Source organism: Accipiter gentilis, chromosome 1 (genome assembly GCF_929443795.1).
Source record: "Accipiter gentilis chromosome 1, bAccGen1.1, whole genome shotgun sequence".
Lineage (NCBI taxonomy): Eukaryota > Metazoa > Chordata > Aves > Accipitriformes > Accipitridae > Astur > Astur gentilis.
Genome location: NC_064880.1, coordinates 23,382,317 through 23,400,118, shown reverse-complemented (window position 1 = coordinate 23,400,118; position 17,802 = coordinate 23,382,317). Strand labels below are relative to the sequence as shown.

Genomic DNA, 17,802 nt, shown 5'->3' with positions numbered 1-17,802 from the left:
TTAGTGCAAAGTCTTGCTCTTAAATTATATCATCTAGAAGGACCCCTTGGTGCTGCATTTTCCTGTCACTGTCCCATTCCTAAACCCTCTGCACCTGATGAAGATTTTGGGCTGAGGACGTTTATGCTGATACACAGAAGGCAAGGCATGACACAAGTTGAGGCACATGAAATTCAGAAAGACATAGCGGCTTGCCTCTCCTCCCTTTGTTACCACAGCACCGGCATAGCTCCAGAACTCTGAATTTCAAAGAGCAAGGACTAGGTTCCACCCTGCCCTTAAAAATCAGTTAAATACTACTGTTGAAACACTTTCCAAATTTCCTCTAATTAAAAAGATGAATTAAAGGACTTACTACAAAACATCAGCTTCGTTCATTATTTACAATTTATGGCAGCAAATGGCTGTAGCCTGCATCCAAATCCAAAAATGCCTATCAAAACCAACAGTATTTATGATCGTTGTGGTCCCAGAAGACTATGCCCAAGAACACAAACTAAATGCACTAGCAAGTGTTTGCATTACTGACCTTCAAGGTTTACTACAGGTTAGGAAAGTTGCAGCTGTACAACTAAATGAACTGAAAACAGATTTAATTTCTGCAGTGTAAACACCTAATAGAAATACACTGCATGTATTTATTCAGCATGGTTTCCGATACATGAAAGCTGATTGATTTAGTTGTAGAGGATTACCACCACGAAATGTGGAGTCTTATCTCTCTGGCAGGGCTTATTCTTGTGTATCAGTGGCAACTCCAACAGACGTGTCCCAGTTCCGAGTCTAGTCTGCTATCCTGAACAAGTGATGAAGAGGGGTTTGCATGAATAAGCTGAACTGTGAATCACAGACACTTTGCTGATTTCTACCATCCTGAAAAAGGAGCATGAACCTGCGGCAGAGCAGACAGCATGCGGGAGGCCACTTCTGAAACTACCTCTTCCCCTTCTACTGGTGCACATGAGACAGAGCCCTAGTTCAGATAAAGACATCCACTACAATACGCTAGTAACATATGATCTACTTTAAGCCTAGAGTGGTTTGCTCCCATGTACCTGATGTACATAATGCATAGTTACACAGATTCACTGTGATACAATGGAATTATAATAGCCTAAGTTTCCAAGGTCTAAAACAAATCTAAACAGCAAAAGTAAGTAAAGGTAGGTAACTCGGATTGGTCCTCTGGGTTTCAAAACCTCTTGCCTCCTCTGTGTTTAACGGAACGATTGTGGTAGAGAGAATGGAGCTCAGTAAAGGCAGCATGCCTTCTCACTCCCTCTTTTTAACTGGATGCCTTTCTAGTTCATTTGACCAATTTAAATGCTGTCAGACATTTCAGAGCTGTAGAGCAGATGGAGAAATAGCTTTTAAGGTGAAAGCTGAGGATTTTTCCCTGATCCGATGCCTGCATTGCTACTAGAGGATGAGCATTCAGGAGGGTGAAGTCTGCCAGGGAAAGACCAGGATGCTCACCTAAATACCCAGGTGAAAGATGCTGCATTAGACACAAACTATAAATAAATTATGGTACATTGTTTCCCATCTCCCATCCAGAACTGCACAATAAAGAGGGATTACCTGCTTTCTGGCACTGAACAATCTTGTCATGAGTGATGTCTGCCATCTCAATGAGAACCCTGCTCTCTTGAATCATCTGTGAGAAAATAAATGGAAAAAAAGCAGCATTACTAGGGTTTCCTGCAACATCTAGTCCACAGAAAAGTACAAACGTTCAAACTTAAGAAGAGCTCTGCTCTCCAAGAAACACTATAAAGATTGGATCATAGCTTCCTATCAGTGCTCCCAGATCTGTACCAAGCTAAGTGACAGTTGCTCAGAAAATGTTTTGCTCCAGAAGTTAAAGAACAGCAATTTTACATCAGTGAGACACCACTGCAAATCACATGAAGGAAACACAAGTGATTTCAAAAGAAAGCAGAGTTAGCAGACAAATAAAATTCATTCTATGTGAAACTGGGCCCTTTCTAATTAGTACTTTTCTTGAAACAAAAGGATAAATAAGTATAGTCCTTGACATAAGTGGTAATAAAAAATGTTAGCAAGTCATGAATAGCACTGATTTCAAGAGGTACTTAAGCCTGTGCTGAACTTTATGCACTACGACAGTTCAGACAGCTACAGTATCTCTGGAGTTTCTCTTTGGAGAAATTCAGATCCAAACCCTATCCTATCCTCAATTTCTGTTGAAGTTTAAAAGAAAGGGGGGGGAGGGGGAAAGAAGCAAACAGATCTCACAAGTTTCAAGAGATATCCATATTTATGCATCTTCCTAGAGTAGCCCATTAACAGCAAAAAGATGAAGTGTCCGTTATGTGACAAGTTTCCTGAGCCTCAGTTCTTGCAAACACTATTCTCCTTTGATGGTAACAAACCTTCCAAAACCCTTCAGAAGCCCAGCAAGCAAGCAAATTGTTCCAATGCTATGTTCTGCAAAATTGCAAAAGGTGGCACACACATCTGTTATAGAAGACAATAACATGCTGTATAACAAACTATGCCTTAGAAAAATCTCACTCTCCTGGGACATACACCACAAACCCCAATCAAACCCAAGCAGCACGAGAGCGGTGCCAATTAGAAATGAAGCAAACTGAATACTGGCTAATGTTACATCCTGAAATTACAGAAGCCGCCATCTGAAAGCTTTGCCAAATGCTACAACTGCTAAAAGCCTTCCTACTTTCAAACACACTAAATATGAAAACACAACCAGTAGGTTTTGATGATTTTAGTGGAAGACAGTATAACAGTATCAAATTAACACTTGCAAACTAGCACGTCTTATTGCTTTAATTAGATACAAGGGAGATGCTTCTACTTGTCACACCTGAAATGCCAAATTCTGGATAAATTCAGATCCAAATTTTGCTCCTCATGCCACCTTCATTTCTAATTAAACCTATTAAGACAGGCTGCATTTAATAAAAATACCTATGTCTTTGCTTTGATATAAACAAGAACATAAGAAAAACAAAATCCATTACCGGCTTCACGGGCAACGAGAAAAAAGCCTGATACATCTACAGAGTGCAAAATTGTTTTTTAACAGAACATGCCCAGTGGATATGCCTGAGATTGAAATTACTTTTGATAGTATCCTTTGCCTTTCATTCTTGTTACTTGCTTGTTCGGGCATCATGTTGATTTTTTCTTCTTTGATGTTTTTCCTTGTCATCTTGAAAGAAATGACAATTTCTACCCACCCTCTGGCTTTTCTGTTCCACAGCACATAGTCATTTTGTGTTGAAGGAGCCATTCAGCCGCCAACTACAAATGCTGAAGTTAGTCTGAGCAGTAAAGAGAGTGAGAATCCCGAAAAAACTTTCAAGTCACTAGAGAGGCAGCCAGAGGCCAAACGCGCATCTCTTGCATATGCAGACACAGGGCCTGTGAGCCAGTGCCCGCACTGCCCGGTCCAGCCAGGTGCTGCCAGCATCTTCACAGCTGCTGGGCCCTGTGCAGCCATCACCCTGGGCTTGGCCCCCCGTGGGTCTATGCCTGTACTTCCTACCCAGCAGCAAGGTTTTGCCCAGAGAGGTCAATGCATCTAAGCTAGGACAGTATATCCAAGGCATTCGACTCTTCTGCGCTCAGATCCCTAAAGTAGAACTTCACTTGTGGGAGTATTTTTTATATATATATATACACACATATATACCCACATACACTCATAAGTATATATACACACATATATTTATATCTCTCCACAGGGAATTATCCTACCATGCACAAAAAAAGCAAGCCTGAGAATCATGCAATTTGGTAATTTAAGTTTGACCATACATTCCTCCAACCGCTGGACCTACTCCCAGGAGTTTCTGGCACGCCTGTTTTAGGATTCTCAGACATGAAGGTATTACATCCATTTTTTAAGAGAAAAGTGGCAATAGGATGTCAATTTTCCCTTACTGCAGAGTAGGTAGAGCAGCCCTCCACTCCTTTGATGCTGACATCAAAGTTTCACTGCTCTCAGCTCAGCAAGAACAAACAATTAAAAACAGATCATATAGCAGAATTTCACCTGTTCCTGTCTTCCTGCTCAGCAGTAATCTTGACAAACATAAGCAGCTTTTGTTCCATGACAAATCCTGAGAGTGGATTCAGAATTCCTCAACTCAGTGACTGGGATTAGGGGATACCCTTAGAGCACCACCTGGCATCCCTCCCTCACAGGTTCCTCTAGGAAATAATGCACTAGGCAGAAATAACACACTCTGGGCCAACTCTGATACATGATTTTGGCCGGCCTATGGTGTCTTTGCCACCTGTGATAACAGTGTGCAGGACCGGGTACCTCTACATGACAGGCCAGGCTCTGCTCCCAGTAAGAACTGCGTGTGCAGTTGCAGCGGGCATGAGATCTGGCTTCCTAATGCTGCGGTAAAAGATCGTTAACAATGGGCTAGTGCAAGGATGAAGCCTGGGTGTTCACTTTGAAGAACCAGAGACTGATTCATACAGGTAAGAGTACACCAGGCAAGTAACTGCTATCCAGGAATAAAATTATAGGATAGGGCAGGGGCAGGTTTGGTTTGGTTTGGCTTTTTTCTGTTGCTGTGGGGTTTTTTCCACCCCTCCTCAAAACACATAACAATAGGTACTCTTGAAAGGATTCTGTGCAAATCCTGGCAACAGAACTGAGATAACCCTCAAAAAATAGCCAAACTAATCTGAAAACCCACTTTTTAAAAAAAAAACAATTTTTTTTTTTTTTTTTTAATTTTCCCCTCTCATACATTTTCACTTACACCCAAGGTAGCATCTTGGGGGATATTTACTAAGTAAATATTGTAAAGGTCACCTAAAAAGCTAAGTTACTAGTAACTGTTTACTGGAATTAATGTTAACAATTTGTCAGTATTTAATCTCATGCAGGTAAAAGCAGGTAAGAGCCTCAGCTAGAAACTAGCACCCCGCACACCCTTTCGTGCTGGACACAGAACAGCAGGCAGCAGTTTTGGCAGCGTTCCTGGCCACAGTGGAGGATGCTGGCCAGGGACGCAGCATATTGGCCATAGATACCTCCACTTGGTCCCGTCCGTCAGCCCCTGGGAAACCTTGCTACCGCGGCTCTGCTCAACAGCTCCCGCTCACAGTTCTGTGTCGTAGCATCTAGTCATAGCACTTTTTCTTTTTTGGCACTGCTTCTGAAAGGAGTCCATGGCCTCCCAGTCTGGATGGTCCCCTGCTTTTCCAGCTGGCATCACCTCCAAAACCCTGCTTGGGGATGTCACCTACTTCTCACAGTGCCAAGACAAGAACCAGAAGCCCTAAACACAACATGGAGGGCCGTGAGATTTTCAGCTGGGAAGGTAACCCCATAAATCACAGGATAGCCCGAGACTTTCAAGCCCAGTTTTGCCAGTAACATTTCAAAATCCTCCAACCTGTCTCGAAGGAGAAGAGCGAGCTTTCTGATGCTTGCAGCATGAACGTCCACGCGCCTTTATTCTGCTCAGACCCAGGCCGAGCATGCTCTCGGGCAGTTGTGTAAGTCCCAGCCATCTGCCCGGAGTCCGTCAGGCTGCTGTTTAATGTCAGCTCCCAAAAGGCAACTTGCTTCGGTGAGTGACTCTCAAAGAGCAAGAGACATCCTACTCCCTCAGGAAACTCATGCTCCACCAGAGTATTAACTCCTCAACGCTGAGCTTCAAGGGATTAACCTCCAAGCAATATATACTGAAAAGCAACCTTTAGAGGATAGATGCTGGTTTCTGGGTCCACTTGGAGTCAGTGAGGAAATTTTTAGCAGCTGCTGAAGCTGTCAGGATTGCTCAGGACAGCTTGCATTTCCCATGTCAGAAAGAAGGCGATAAACTTTACTGAGTGATGTGTTTAACGTAACTACAGGGGGGGAAAAAATGGACAAAAACGGGAGTGAAAGCACACAAGAGCTGATTCTGGCATAGGGACTTAAAAAGCTACCTTGCTGACCAGTAGCGTACACGTATTCGGGTAAGGAGAAGGGAAGAAGGCTGAATGGGAGAAACTGCCACACACCTTGACGTCATTTGGGATCCTGCTCATTTCAGCACTGGGCCCTGCATCCCAAGGGCCGAGACCCGCGGGGAGGGCGCGGGGTCCCTTCTGGTCCCTCCTGCGCTCGCTTGGCAGCTGCGGCAGCGCAGAGCTCTGCGGGAACAAAGGCCGGCCCCGCTCCTCCCGTTGGGGACCCCCACCACGTTTCCATGGGAGCAGGGACACACAGTTTTTTGCAAGGCCTGGAGGTGCTGACTCTCCTGGAGAGGCTGCGGCGCCAGAAATGCTCTCACAACAAGCAGTGAATAAGGGGTTGTTCAGACTGACAAAAGATGCACACGGCACGAGTCCCAGAAGTACGTCACGTTTAATAAACTAATGGGAATGAGGAATACAAAGCCTCATCTGCGCAGGTTCGGTTTTTTCTGCAAAATAGCTCATTTAATTTAAATATCCTTACACAATGCTGAAAGCAAGAAGCCTAAACTTGATTCACCTCAGTCTACCTGAAGCCCCCTGTTACAATCATGCCGGTTTCTCACAAAAGCATGGGAAGCAAGAGCTGGCACAAACCTGGGAGCTCGCTCTCGTCTGGTATATGAGACCCAGAAAGCGGAACAGACCGCGGGCTGAAAATGTCACTGACCTGTCTCACTTAAGCGTCTAAATACAGCATGCAATATAAAATGTAAAATCCCATTGCTTCACGGAAAGAATGATGCTTCACTTTGCCACTTCTGTTAAGTGTTAATTACAAAGATAAGTAAATTTTAAGTGAAATTTAAAATAGTTTAACACTGACAGCATCATATTTCTACTCACAAGAAATTAACAGGCTTATTTATTGTCCGTACTAAAGGCAGTTTAATCATGGGATCACTACAAACTGAATAAAAAATGTTATTTCTTTTTACTTTAATGAACTCCTGTGCTAGAGACCAATTTCTTCTTCTCATTACAAACTATTCTACAAACTGAAAAGGGGAGAGGAAATTAACACAGCAGAGTCTCACCAAAAAAGACAAAAAAGGACAGGAAAAACTCCTGGTGGCAAATTAAAGCACTGTTCCTGCTGGGAAGATAAATGATACAAAAGGGAGAGTTCACAGATTCCTCTCATAAATATTCCAAAGCTTAGAACAGAAACTGACTGAACATCAAACTAAAAATAAGCTTTCTCTCAGGTATCTCCTCACGGCCATTGTCCCAGTCTCCTATGCCTTACATTGACAGTGAAGAGTTTTGCCCGGGTAAGGAGTACCATATTGTGCCTCTAGTGCTAAAAAAACCCCCAAAGAAACAAGAAACCACCCCCACCCCAACCCCACCACCAAACAAAAATAAACAAAAATACAACCAATTTGGAAAAAACAGCTGAAGCACAAATTGAGCTTATTCCTCTTTAGCATTGAGCGTTTCTTACAGACATTTGGGACAAGAAACAGCCAGGCACGCAATCATGTGCCGGCAAGTCTTGCAAAAAAGGAAGGATGTCCACGTGGTGCAAGGACATGGGAAGGAATGCTGGCCACCAGTCCACCTTGTCTCTGTCCCAATATGCTCCAAGCCAGGCTTCTGAGCCTTTTCCTGCAACAGCCCAGCAAGAGGAACAGTTATCAGGGACGGTTACATCAGCTGGAAGTATCTGATATACATTATTGACACAAACTGCAGAAGGAACTGAATAAAGTTCACCTTAAATTCCAATTCTGTATTTTTGCTTACAAATATTTCTGGGGAAATATGGTGTCAGAGTGTTGCAGGATGTGATCTGATGCATGAAGACCAGTCCTCTATGAAACAACAGGAGCAGTAGAGGAACGGGGAGGGGTCAATTTTCAATATGCTTATGCATAGTTACAGAGTAACTAAAGTAACCAACTGGAACTTCGTTCTGTAACAAATGGTCTAATCTGACTGTTTTCAGGTCCTATTTTAGAAAGGACTAAGGGACATAGTTCATAATTCTCATAAAAGAGAATTATAAGAAGTGGAGAAAGGAACAGGATAATTGCTTTCCCAGTCTATATCCAATTTTGGACAGAAAAAACAGATACAAATTCAAGACAATGTCCATGTACTGGACTGTGTTTGACGTCAGTGCATTATGACACTTCCTTGGCAGTCGATGCTCTGCTCTGCAATATCCCTTGTCTTCAGCTGCTCAGAGAATTGTGAAAAAAGTTCCTCTGGGGATGACTCTGTCCCAGCTGAAACATGAATTTCAGTGGAAAAGCTCACAAAAATCTATTTAGTCATTTTGCATTAACATGAACTGCGAAAATGGACCTTCTCCTTGGGAATAAAGAGCTATCACACCTGCATCAAGACAAAGAAACCCAAAAAGGCCGACTCTTAAAGAACAGCAGAAAAAAGAGCAGTTCCTCTCCAAACATACCCCAGACTTTTGCTAGCAAGCGTGGACCAATACCATTAAATACATTGACTTATTCCCCAGCAGTGCCACAGATATTACTGCTCAAAAATTCCCAATCCATCACCATGTTGGCCAAGACATTCTTAACTAACTTGCTGTCTCTCAACAGTACCTACAGACACGCTGTCCTTCCTTACCTGTCTGCTCCAAAATAGCAAGATCAGTTCCAGTAGAGAGGCTTGAATACAGAGAAAAACGTTAACGTCAGCATGAGATTATATTACAAATAGCTTCTCTGTTCAACCTTTTTTATACTTTTTGTTGTTTATGATCCAAAAACATGTAAAGATACTTGGGGAGCTTGTTTTATTTTTCTAGAAAAATTTCTGTATGCACACAAGCCAGGAGATTGAGTAAAACCAAGAACATTTATTATCACTTGTTTATTGCTTTTGATTTGCAAACGATTCAATCAGTTGATCTTGGAAGAAGAATAATGCTGCACCAATAACTGAAAAGCAAAGTGCACAAGTGTCCCTGAGCTCATGCATGCTTGCATCAGCACATGAATGTATCGTGCAGACAGAGAAACCACAATCTGTTTCTCAACAATTCTCAACCAAAAAAAAATCCTAACTTCACAGGGTAACTGTTTGCAATGAATAATTCAACCATCTGTCAGGTCCAGCTGGGCCCCGTCCCTTCTCTTCACATTGAGTATCTCCTTTTTTAGGTGTGATCAATGAACACCAGCATCAATTTGACAGGTTATAAGGCACACTGCACGTACTGCCCACCTGAGCGAGCATCTTCCCATGCCTGGCCACTGACGAGGGGGAGCACGCAGGTGGAGGGGGAGAGGAAGAGGGGGAGTCCTTCCTCATGGGAAAGGAAAGGTCTGAAGAAAAGCTCTGTAAGTGACATGCTACACTATCCTAGGATGTATGTGTGGGAATCAATGACAACATTACTGGAATCCATTCATCATACTCTATATACGGTATCAACCAAAGCTGTAAGTTGAAATAAACTGTTCTAAATGGTATTTCTGGTAGCTGACATACTTTTAAAAAATGTTTTCTCTGTATTGTCAACAGTCCACCTTATTTTCACGGTTTTGGCAAATCTCACTCCCTGCTCTCCTCTGCTGAAACTCCCATACAATCCAGTATCATCAATGAAGCCTCTTCCTCCATGAGACACAGCAACAGTCAAGTTCCACTAAACCACTGCAATGCAACCATAAAAGAAAAAAAAAAAAGTCCTGAAAAATCATTCCAGGTGCTTAAAAAAAGCACATTAAATTTTATTCTAATAAGGCCTCTCACAGAAGAAAGTATTTAATGCAGAACACAATTGTAAAACTAATTACACAGGAAAAAACAAACAAAATGCACAAACCAGTCTTTGTCTTTGTCTATCGCGCCTGCTGACAAAGGCCAAGCAGGAGGGAACAGACAGTTAATTGTTTTCCAGATCATTGTGGCAGGTCTCCGAGCGCTTGCACCGCCATTTGCCTGGACTGTCAGCCCTGTCTATGCCCCATTAAACACACAGGCAGAGTTTATACTTTCCGGGGGGTTGGGGAAGGTATGTTCAGTTGGCAATTTCCTGTAAGGGGAAAAAATTCTAACACATTAGGGCTGGTTTTATCAGAGATTATTTTCAAAGCAGACTTTTAAAGAATGTGAAATTTGTGGTGGTTTTGGAGGTGGTGAGGAAGGGTTTGCCCCATACTCACGCTACCTGTGCTGTGGAGCCCAGCGAGTGAGGCAGACCTACAATCACAGCTTCCCACTATGAGATTTAGGAACAAACTTCTTTCCATTTTACTGTAAAAGGAGTTAAGAGGTACAGCCCATTCATACAAGAGAGAGGCCAACATCAACAGCTTTTATTTTATGCATTTAAAATTGCTCTTAGGCCTATTCACCCCAAAAGTGCTTTGAAGTGAAGAGACGTTTCTGGGGAATTAAAGACATGCAGCAAGCATTTGTGGATCCAGTTCCTTGAAGCCATATTTATCAACAACTTAAAAGGCTGAACAGTAGTATATCTTGAAAATAAATAAATAAATAAATAAATAGCTAAAATAATTCATATTGCTTTCCACCAACATCTCCTTGTGCTCTCATTTGCACACAAAAAAAAAAGGAGAGAAAAAAAATTATTATTAAAAAGAAACACACCTTGGATTATTACATTACAAACACCATAGCAAGGAAGAGCCCTTTCTCAACATCAAAACTGCAACGCCTCGCCACACTGTGTTTTCAAATATCAAGATTGATAGAGACAGTTCATTCTTTTTGAACACAGAAAAGGCAAAATAGATTTCAATATTCTGCTGCTGGCATTACCTCAAAAGGCAAATATCCAAAATGTAGCAAAACCATTTATTAAATCTGGCTTTTGCTTTTTCAGAAGCAAATAGTTTTAGCAAAGTAAGAGGTAGTCCCAGCCAGACAAAGTGAGTAAAAATAATTTAGAGTATCCTGTTCTCATTAACCAGAATTACGTCTCAAATCAACCCTTACATAGGCACAGAAGAATTCCCTTCTCTTTTTTAGCCCTCTGATTTTAAACTCCTTGTACTGTCTCTTGACATTCAAAGTACATCTTCTTCCATCAGAGACAAATGTGAGAGCAAACATTATTTAAAACAGTTATACAAGTGTTTTTGTCTGCATCCGAAAGAGGCCTTTCACCTATTTAAATTGAAAAACGGTTTCCAAAGCACAAGGAGGCCTTGAAACGTCCCATGTGTACTCTTCAGTATATAATTACAAAGATAAGAAGTGACACATTCATTCTGGTAAAACTCCATTGAGTAGGCCTCCAAAGACAGAAAAATCTCTTATTTATGTGGTATTTGCTCCTTCAGACAGACATCACACCATGTAACAAATCTATTCAAAAAAAGTCCAACCTAAAATATGGCAATCAACTGGATTTGCAAATCCTCGTTCTGGTATTGTCACAGCTAGTATTTTATTACCACAACTTAATCACCTTCAAGTAATATAAACTACTCTGGAAGGAACCCAAGGGTTATTTCAGAGTATTTTTAGTATTTCTCATCAGTGTCTCCCTCTTCCCCCCAAGCTGATTTTCACCTGAAAAGTGTGTTGTAACAGCAAAAAATGAGATGGAAAGGAGGCAAGCATTTGGCACACTGAATACGTGGTCAAAGCTGTGATCACTCTTCGCAACACTTCAGGGACTCTGGAAGCAATTCGAGAGCCCCCCAGTTATTCAACCGTTTTAGTCCTTACAAACATAAGCTGCAGAAATAACTGTCGTGCACTGGACATGCATCGTGATTTAGTCTGATTGCCCCAGTGTGATATTTAAGTCAGGGTTTACAAAACTATGTGGCTTTCTATCAGTTGCTACAGACCATCTACTAAGGATGGGAAGCGATGGGGCAGTCTCATAGCCCAGGAGGCACAATGTGACAGCAACTTCTGCTGCTGGAAGTCACCCACAGCTGTTGCTCAGTCACCCACAGCAGTGACATATGTCATACGAGGCTGAGCAGCAGCATTCATCTGGAATGACTTCAGTTCGTCTCTCTACCTTTCTATAATTATTCCTGTACCACACTGATCTCTCCTTCCCCATGCAAAAAAATGGGCGCTGCAAAACTTCCATTCCAACTTTGCCATGCCCTCCCCAAAGGCAACACTGACTTGGTCTGGCAGGGACACGGCCACAACTTAACAGTGCTGATGAAAGGCGTCGGGAAGGGAACGGCTCAGCTTTGCCCAGGAACGACCATGCTGCAGCTCCCTGTCTAATGGCCTTGCCCTCTGCTGTGGAGAGGCAAGCGAAGGGCAGCGCACACATCTTGCCACTTCTCAAGGACAGCGACTACCAGCTGCCAGTACACGCTGAATCGCTGCTATTTTTGTAAACAAAGTCCTCTTCAAGTGCCAACCTGTGCTAGCCACAACCGTGTTTAGAAAACAGAAACAACAACAAAAAGCCCAGTGTGGCATTTTGGTGATTAAAGAACAATTCTGCATAGCCCAAGTCATTCCAAGAGCCTCGTCCATTTAACTGAAACGTTTGGGCATGTGAAAGCCAGCGAGCGTCACCTGTTGCGTTCAAAATGGCGGGGAAAGGCAGAGGTAGCAATGGTAAGCGCCTACCAGGTCATATGCTGCCAGGACCTTCTTCTGCACGTCGGGCATGGTCCCCAGAGGCTCTAGGTAAGGAAACGCGTCCTTCATGCAGAGGGTAACGGAGGGTGCGTTGTCACTGCTCACAAGCCGCGAGGACAGGGTCAGGATGCACTGCTTCAGGCTTGCGATGGGCGGCAGCCCACACAGCTCCTTGACAGACACCATAGCATTCTGAGGGAAAGAAAAGAAAGACTTGAGCGCATGTTGCCGCTTGCCACTCGGTTCCCCCTACCTGCCAGTACTTGGTCAGCTTCTGCCTGCTTCTCCCCGCTGATGCAGGGCAGTGCTACCCTGCTGCCCGCAATCCCTGGGCCCCCCATGGACCCCAGGGTGCCAGCACACAGAGGAATTCCCAGCCAGCCCTATTCCCAGTCAGCTCCCCAAGCCTACTGCCAGCCCCAGCTTTCCCCCAGGCCCAGGTATCCCAGCTGCCAGCTCTGCAGCTACTTTGCATTGCAAATCCAGCCCCAACAGGGACAAGCTTTGGTCCCCAGCATATTAAACCATCGGCCTAAAATGCTATTTCTCTTCCCAACTGCTCAGACTCCAATTGCTTTTGATGCTGTAATCACCTCGTTCTCCCGTCATTATCATCCTCCAGCAAGAACGAGTTCGACAGACCTTGTATTTCCCATGGGAAAGGCAAGCAGGAAAAAACCACTTTGTTTTCAGCCTTACATTACCACATCATAAAGAAACAGAAACACTCTTTCCCCTTCAGAGGTCACATGTAAGAAAATCAATACCGGATATACAGGTCAAACCAAACTAGCATACCAGGATTTATTTATTTATCAAGTCAGTGGATGTATGGCTGACATGCCCTCATCATTTAGCTTCTCTAGTCCTACAATGAGTGACCAAGATGCGCAACATCTAAGTAAGAGAGTATTATAATAACCCATACCTTGTAAATGTTCCCCACAGATCTTGCTGAAAAAAGTCATCAGAAAATGCCCAGCTAATTAATAAAGGCTTTTCTCATTAATCAAATACATTAGCACACAGTTAAATCTAATGACTGTGTCTTTACAAAGCATTCCCCAGAACAAGATCTTGCACTGAAATTTTGCTTGGAAGGTACATTAATGAGTTAGATTCAGAATATTTTCTTTTATACAGTTCACATATAGTGCCTGACCTAGACAGAAGGTGGAGTCAGCGGTTCAAACTGGTTACTTTCAAGGCCTGCAGGAAAGGAAAGGAAAGGCTGGGAAGTTTCCCATTCTTAAAAATATGCTTAAACTATTCCTTTGGGAGTGATTTAAAACTTATGTCATTTTGTAAACTCTTCCAGCTGCCAACATTTAATTTGCTTTAGACTCTGTCCAGAAGAGTGGGGTCAATGAAGTGCTATGCGTTTTTCCCCTGTTTTCAACAAAGACAAATGAATTGTTTCTGTATCTTTACCAAGGAGATAGTTATGGCTGATTTCAGCTATTTTTAAAGTAAACTCATTGTTTAATGCTACTCAGTTTTGTTTCTAGGCAGCGCCTGGACCTCTGAATTGAGCCGCCCCTTAACCAACCCACAGAGGCAAGCACCAGGCAGGTGGGTTCTTGTTTGGCCTCGCCGCCGCTTCACCCACCTCCTGCCGACCACGAAGGTCTAACCCAGGCAGCTGTGACGGTGCTGTGCACCTGGGCCCTGACGCTGCCGGCCGCAGCAGGCTCCGGCTGCTCTTGGAGCAGCACGGGCGGGCGGAAGCGGTGCCGGGAGACCCTCTGAGCCAAGACACGGCACCGGTGTCTGTGCCGGCACTCAGCCAACTGAGACAACGCGGCTATTTCGCAGGGAGGAAATTGCAACCCAAGTGGCATTCAGTGCCTACGTTGAACATCTGCAGCCCTCGGGCAAACAGTGGCAACACACGCTCAGGGAAACGTGCTGCTCTTTGCACAGTGGGCTTCTCTGGTGTAGACGAGACCTCAACGACACATCCACTGACTGTTTCTTATATTCACCCAGACAAAGAAAATTAAGACCATAACCCTCACTCAGTTAGCAAAACAAAAGCTTGCTGACGTTTTCCAGGACCAGCGAGGAAATGAAGTTTTTGACACCTGAGGCATGGGGACACAAATGTACCCTCAGTTCTGATTTCTCAACAAACACAACCAGTAAGCATGTGTTTGGAGAGGGCATATTAATTTTTGAAACATTTCTGCCTAATCCCACATTTTCTTGTTAGTTAGCACCCGTAACTATCAGCCTTCTGCCGTCCAGTTAAAGGTTGACAAGACCTGTGGGTTGGAAGCTTCACCAGTTTCCACCAGCTTCAGCAAGTTAGCCCTACCAGCAGCTCGCACCAGGACATTCACTTCCACATTCAGGACACACCAATGCACGTGACGGAAGTGTCATACCTGCATATTTTCTCTCATGTCAGTAGCCTCTCGTAGCGGATGCACTGCCAACTTAAAGATATCATCGATAGTCTTGAGACCGGTGTTCCTCAGCATAGTGTACTCCCTTGCTTTCTTTCCTATCCTCACTGAGAGGCTGCGCTTTTGGGCCTTCCCGCCTCCACTTCGGTTGGTTATAGCAATGTGAACAAAGAGGGTAACGTGCTCCATGATATCACCAACAAAAGATCGCAGCGGTATGTGCCTATATCCAGGCTGTAAGCACTCCAGAGGGATGGTGTACTGCCCTATGAACTCATCCCCAATGTAGTCATCATCCAAAACAACAAAACGGATCATGGCCAGCTCTGGTAGATTGATCTGGAACTCAAAGCTTTCATCAAAAATGGGGTTATCACTGTTTTGCTGAACAGTTTTAGTTCTTTGTTCAGTGCAGTCTGCAGGAATGCCGTGTATTTCTATGCAGACATAGGGGTCTATGACATCCCCTTTTGCACATGCACCCTTGGGCTTTGGAAAGTTCTGACCACTGATTATTTTGACATGTAGGACTTGGGGAGAGACCCCCGGAACAATGCCCTTGGTATTTGCACTGAAGTAAGACACTTCGTCACGCATTACTGAAGGCCTGAGAACATACCCGCATCCCCCATTCTGTAGAAACCAGCCAGTGTGTAGGTCCATCATGGGCCCTGGGGTCTGATAGTTCATTGCCACTATCTGGCAACCACAATTCCAAAAATCTTGAGGATTTAAGTTACTAGAGTCTATCCTCATAGCACTTGGGTACACCCTGGACAGAAACTTTTTATTGTAGTTGACAAAATCTTCAGGGTATTCATTTGCAATCCGACTGGCTTCTGCCTCACTGAAGGAGCACATTTCCCAATAATTTTGGGCTTTCATGGATGTCTCAAAGTCTTTGTATTGGACAGACTTGCATAGGGACACCAAGTCGGACAATTCCCTGCAGAGCCAGATCAGCTTCGGTTCCCTTGAGAAGTCCTCTGACAGTCTCCGGGATATTTCAGCCTCTTCATCTTCATCCGTGACTTCTCCTTCTAATATGTCCTGGTCACAGGGCAGCTTCTTCCCCTTCACAATGATCTTCATTTTCAGTTTCTCGGGTGATGGGAGGTAGACTTCTGAGGATAAAGGTGCCTCTGTGTATAGTTTGTTTCCAAAGATCCTTTTCATGTGTTGCACCACTACCTTCTGCTGTGGTACTGAGCAGTGGTTTCCCAAGCAGAGAATAAGGGGGTATTCTGAAGCAAAGAAGGCCAATTTGTTTATTACCTCAATAACATTTCGAAAGGCAAGTGGCGATGTCATGTTGTTACGGTTACAAATAATGGGTTCATTATCTGGGCCGTCACAGACGTCTAGTTCAATACTCCGACAACTCATCTTTAAAGCTCTGACATAACCGTTGATATCAGCTGGCCCTCTGAGCTGGTCTTCTATGAGATATGTGTTGTGGGATGCATTGATGTAGTAATGTGACAAAGGCTGCGTCATGTCTTGGACAATTTTTTTGTGCTCTGGGTCAAAAATATCACATTCTGGGGACAACAAATATTGAGTAAATCCATCAATCGCAAGAAAACCTTTCAATCGCCCTTCTTGAGAAAGCTCATACCTGCGTATAATATCTAGACACATTTCTTCTGTTATGTGGGTCACTCCTTGCTCAGCCTCTAAAAACAGCATGAGGTCATTGGCATCTAAATACTCTTTGTTTTTAGATATCTGCACGAGTAAGAAATAAACTTCAGGTCTTGTGCAAAGTTCACTGAATGCTTCACAAAATTCCTCTTTCGTTACTCGTGTTGTCAGTTTCTCTTTGCTCTTCTGGATTTCCTTAAATTTTAATCTAATCTTTGATTCCTTTAAGGTGGGGTTAAGCTTCTTTATTAGCTCCACAGATGTATCTTCTAACATTATGCCATTACCATCAACATCTGCTGCTTCGAATACAGCTTTTAGCCAGGCAAATCGTGGGGTATTATGGCTGCTTTCCATCAAATCCAGGGGTTGTTTGCTACGAGAAACCAAGTACCTTAATCCTGATACCCAAATATTGGCCACATCAGCTGAATTGGCAACCAAATCAAGGGACTCGTAGTTCTCACCATGAATTACCGACAACGCACAGTCCTCAGAAATCTGGTCTGCGAGTCCATTATTCCTGAACGTTTCTGTGTTCTTCCCTAGTCTGATTTCTTTTATAGCAGAAATATCAAGCTTGGCTTTCTCAAGGTCCTTCTTGGAAGGCTCCCAACGAAGAGCCTGCAGGTCAGGATCCAGAGTAAAAAACCGGTTATAAATCCGGGAATTTGGACGAACTTTCTTCAATTCACACCCAGCCTGCATAAAGCTGATACAGTCGCTGGCGCTGCTTATTTTCTTCTCTGATGGCATGCTGCTGAAGGACACTGTTTTCTTTCTTCCACATTTTTGGTTTGAAGGATCCTGTGGAATAATTACAGTAAAAAAAGACTGAGTAAGTTTTTTTTGGCCGTTCCACAAGTACATAAATAATAGAGAAGATATGTTTATGTAAAGATAGTTCATGTTCTTATGAACCTCAAAACACAACATATTATCCCTTCCCACAATTTAGTTCCCTACTGAGCTATAAAATATACGGAGCTATACAGTGACTTGATTGATTGCAGCATTAGAGATACCAAGTTTTCATGAGTGACATTTGCAGCTGTTAAACTGCCTTCCAGATCTCAGCAACTCACTACAGCTGTGAGGGGGTGGCATCCGGTTGTGTCACATACATTTTCAAAACAGATACATATGGGAAGAGGGGTTTCACGGGAAGCTCCAGCACCCGGTTAAGGTCTGCGTAACCAGGAGT

General features: G+C 43.4%; 1 protein-coding gene across 4 annotated transcripts in view; it reads right to left on the bottom strand.

Annotated features, from left to right (window-relative positions):
* Positions 1 to 17,802, bottom strand: part of PLCL1 (phospholipase C like 1 (inactive)) — a 213,417-nt gene that overhangs the window by 29,745 nt on the left and 165,870 nt on the right. For all 4 annotated transcript variants that reach the window (XM_049813817.1, XM_049814071.1, XM_049813901.1 and 1 more), the window contains 3 exons: positions 14,934 to 17,405; positions 12,535 to 12,738; positions 1,582 to 1,657 (listed from right to left, as the gene is read on the bottom strand). In XM_049813817.1, the coding sequence (XP_049669774.1) occupies positions 1,582 to 1,657; positions 12,535 to 12,738; positions 14,934 to 17,405 (2,752 nt within the window). The remainder of the gene's footprint in view (positions 1 to 1,581; positions 1,658 to 12,534; positions 12,739 to 14,933; positions 17,406 to 17,802) is intronic.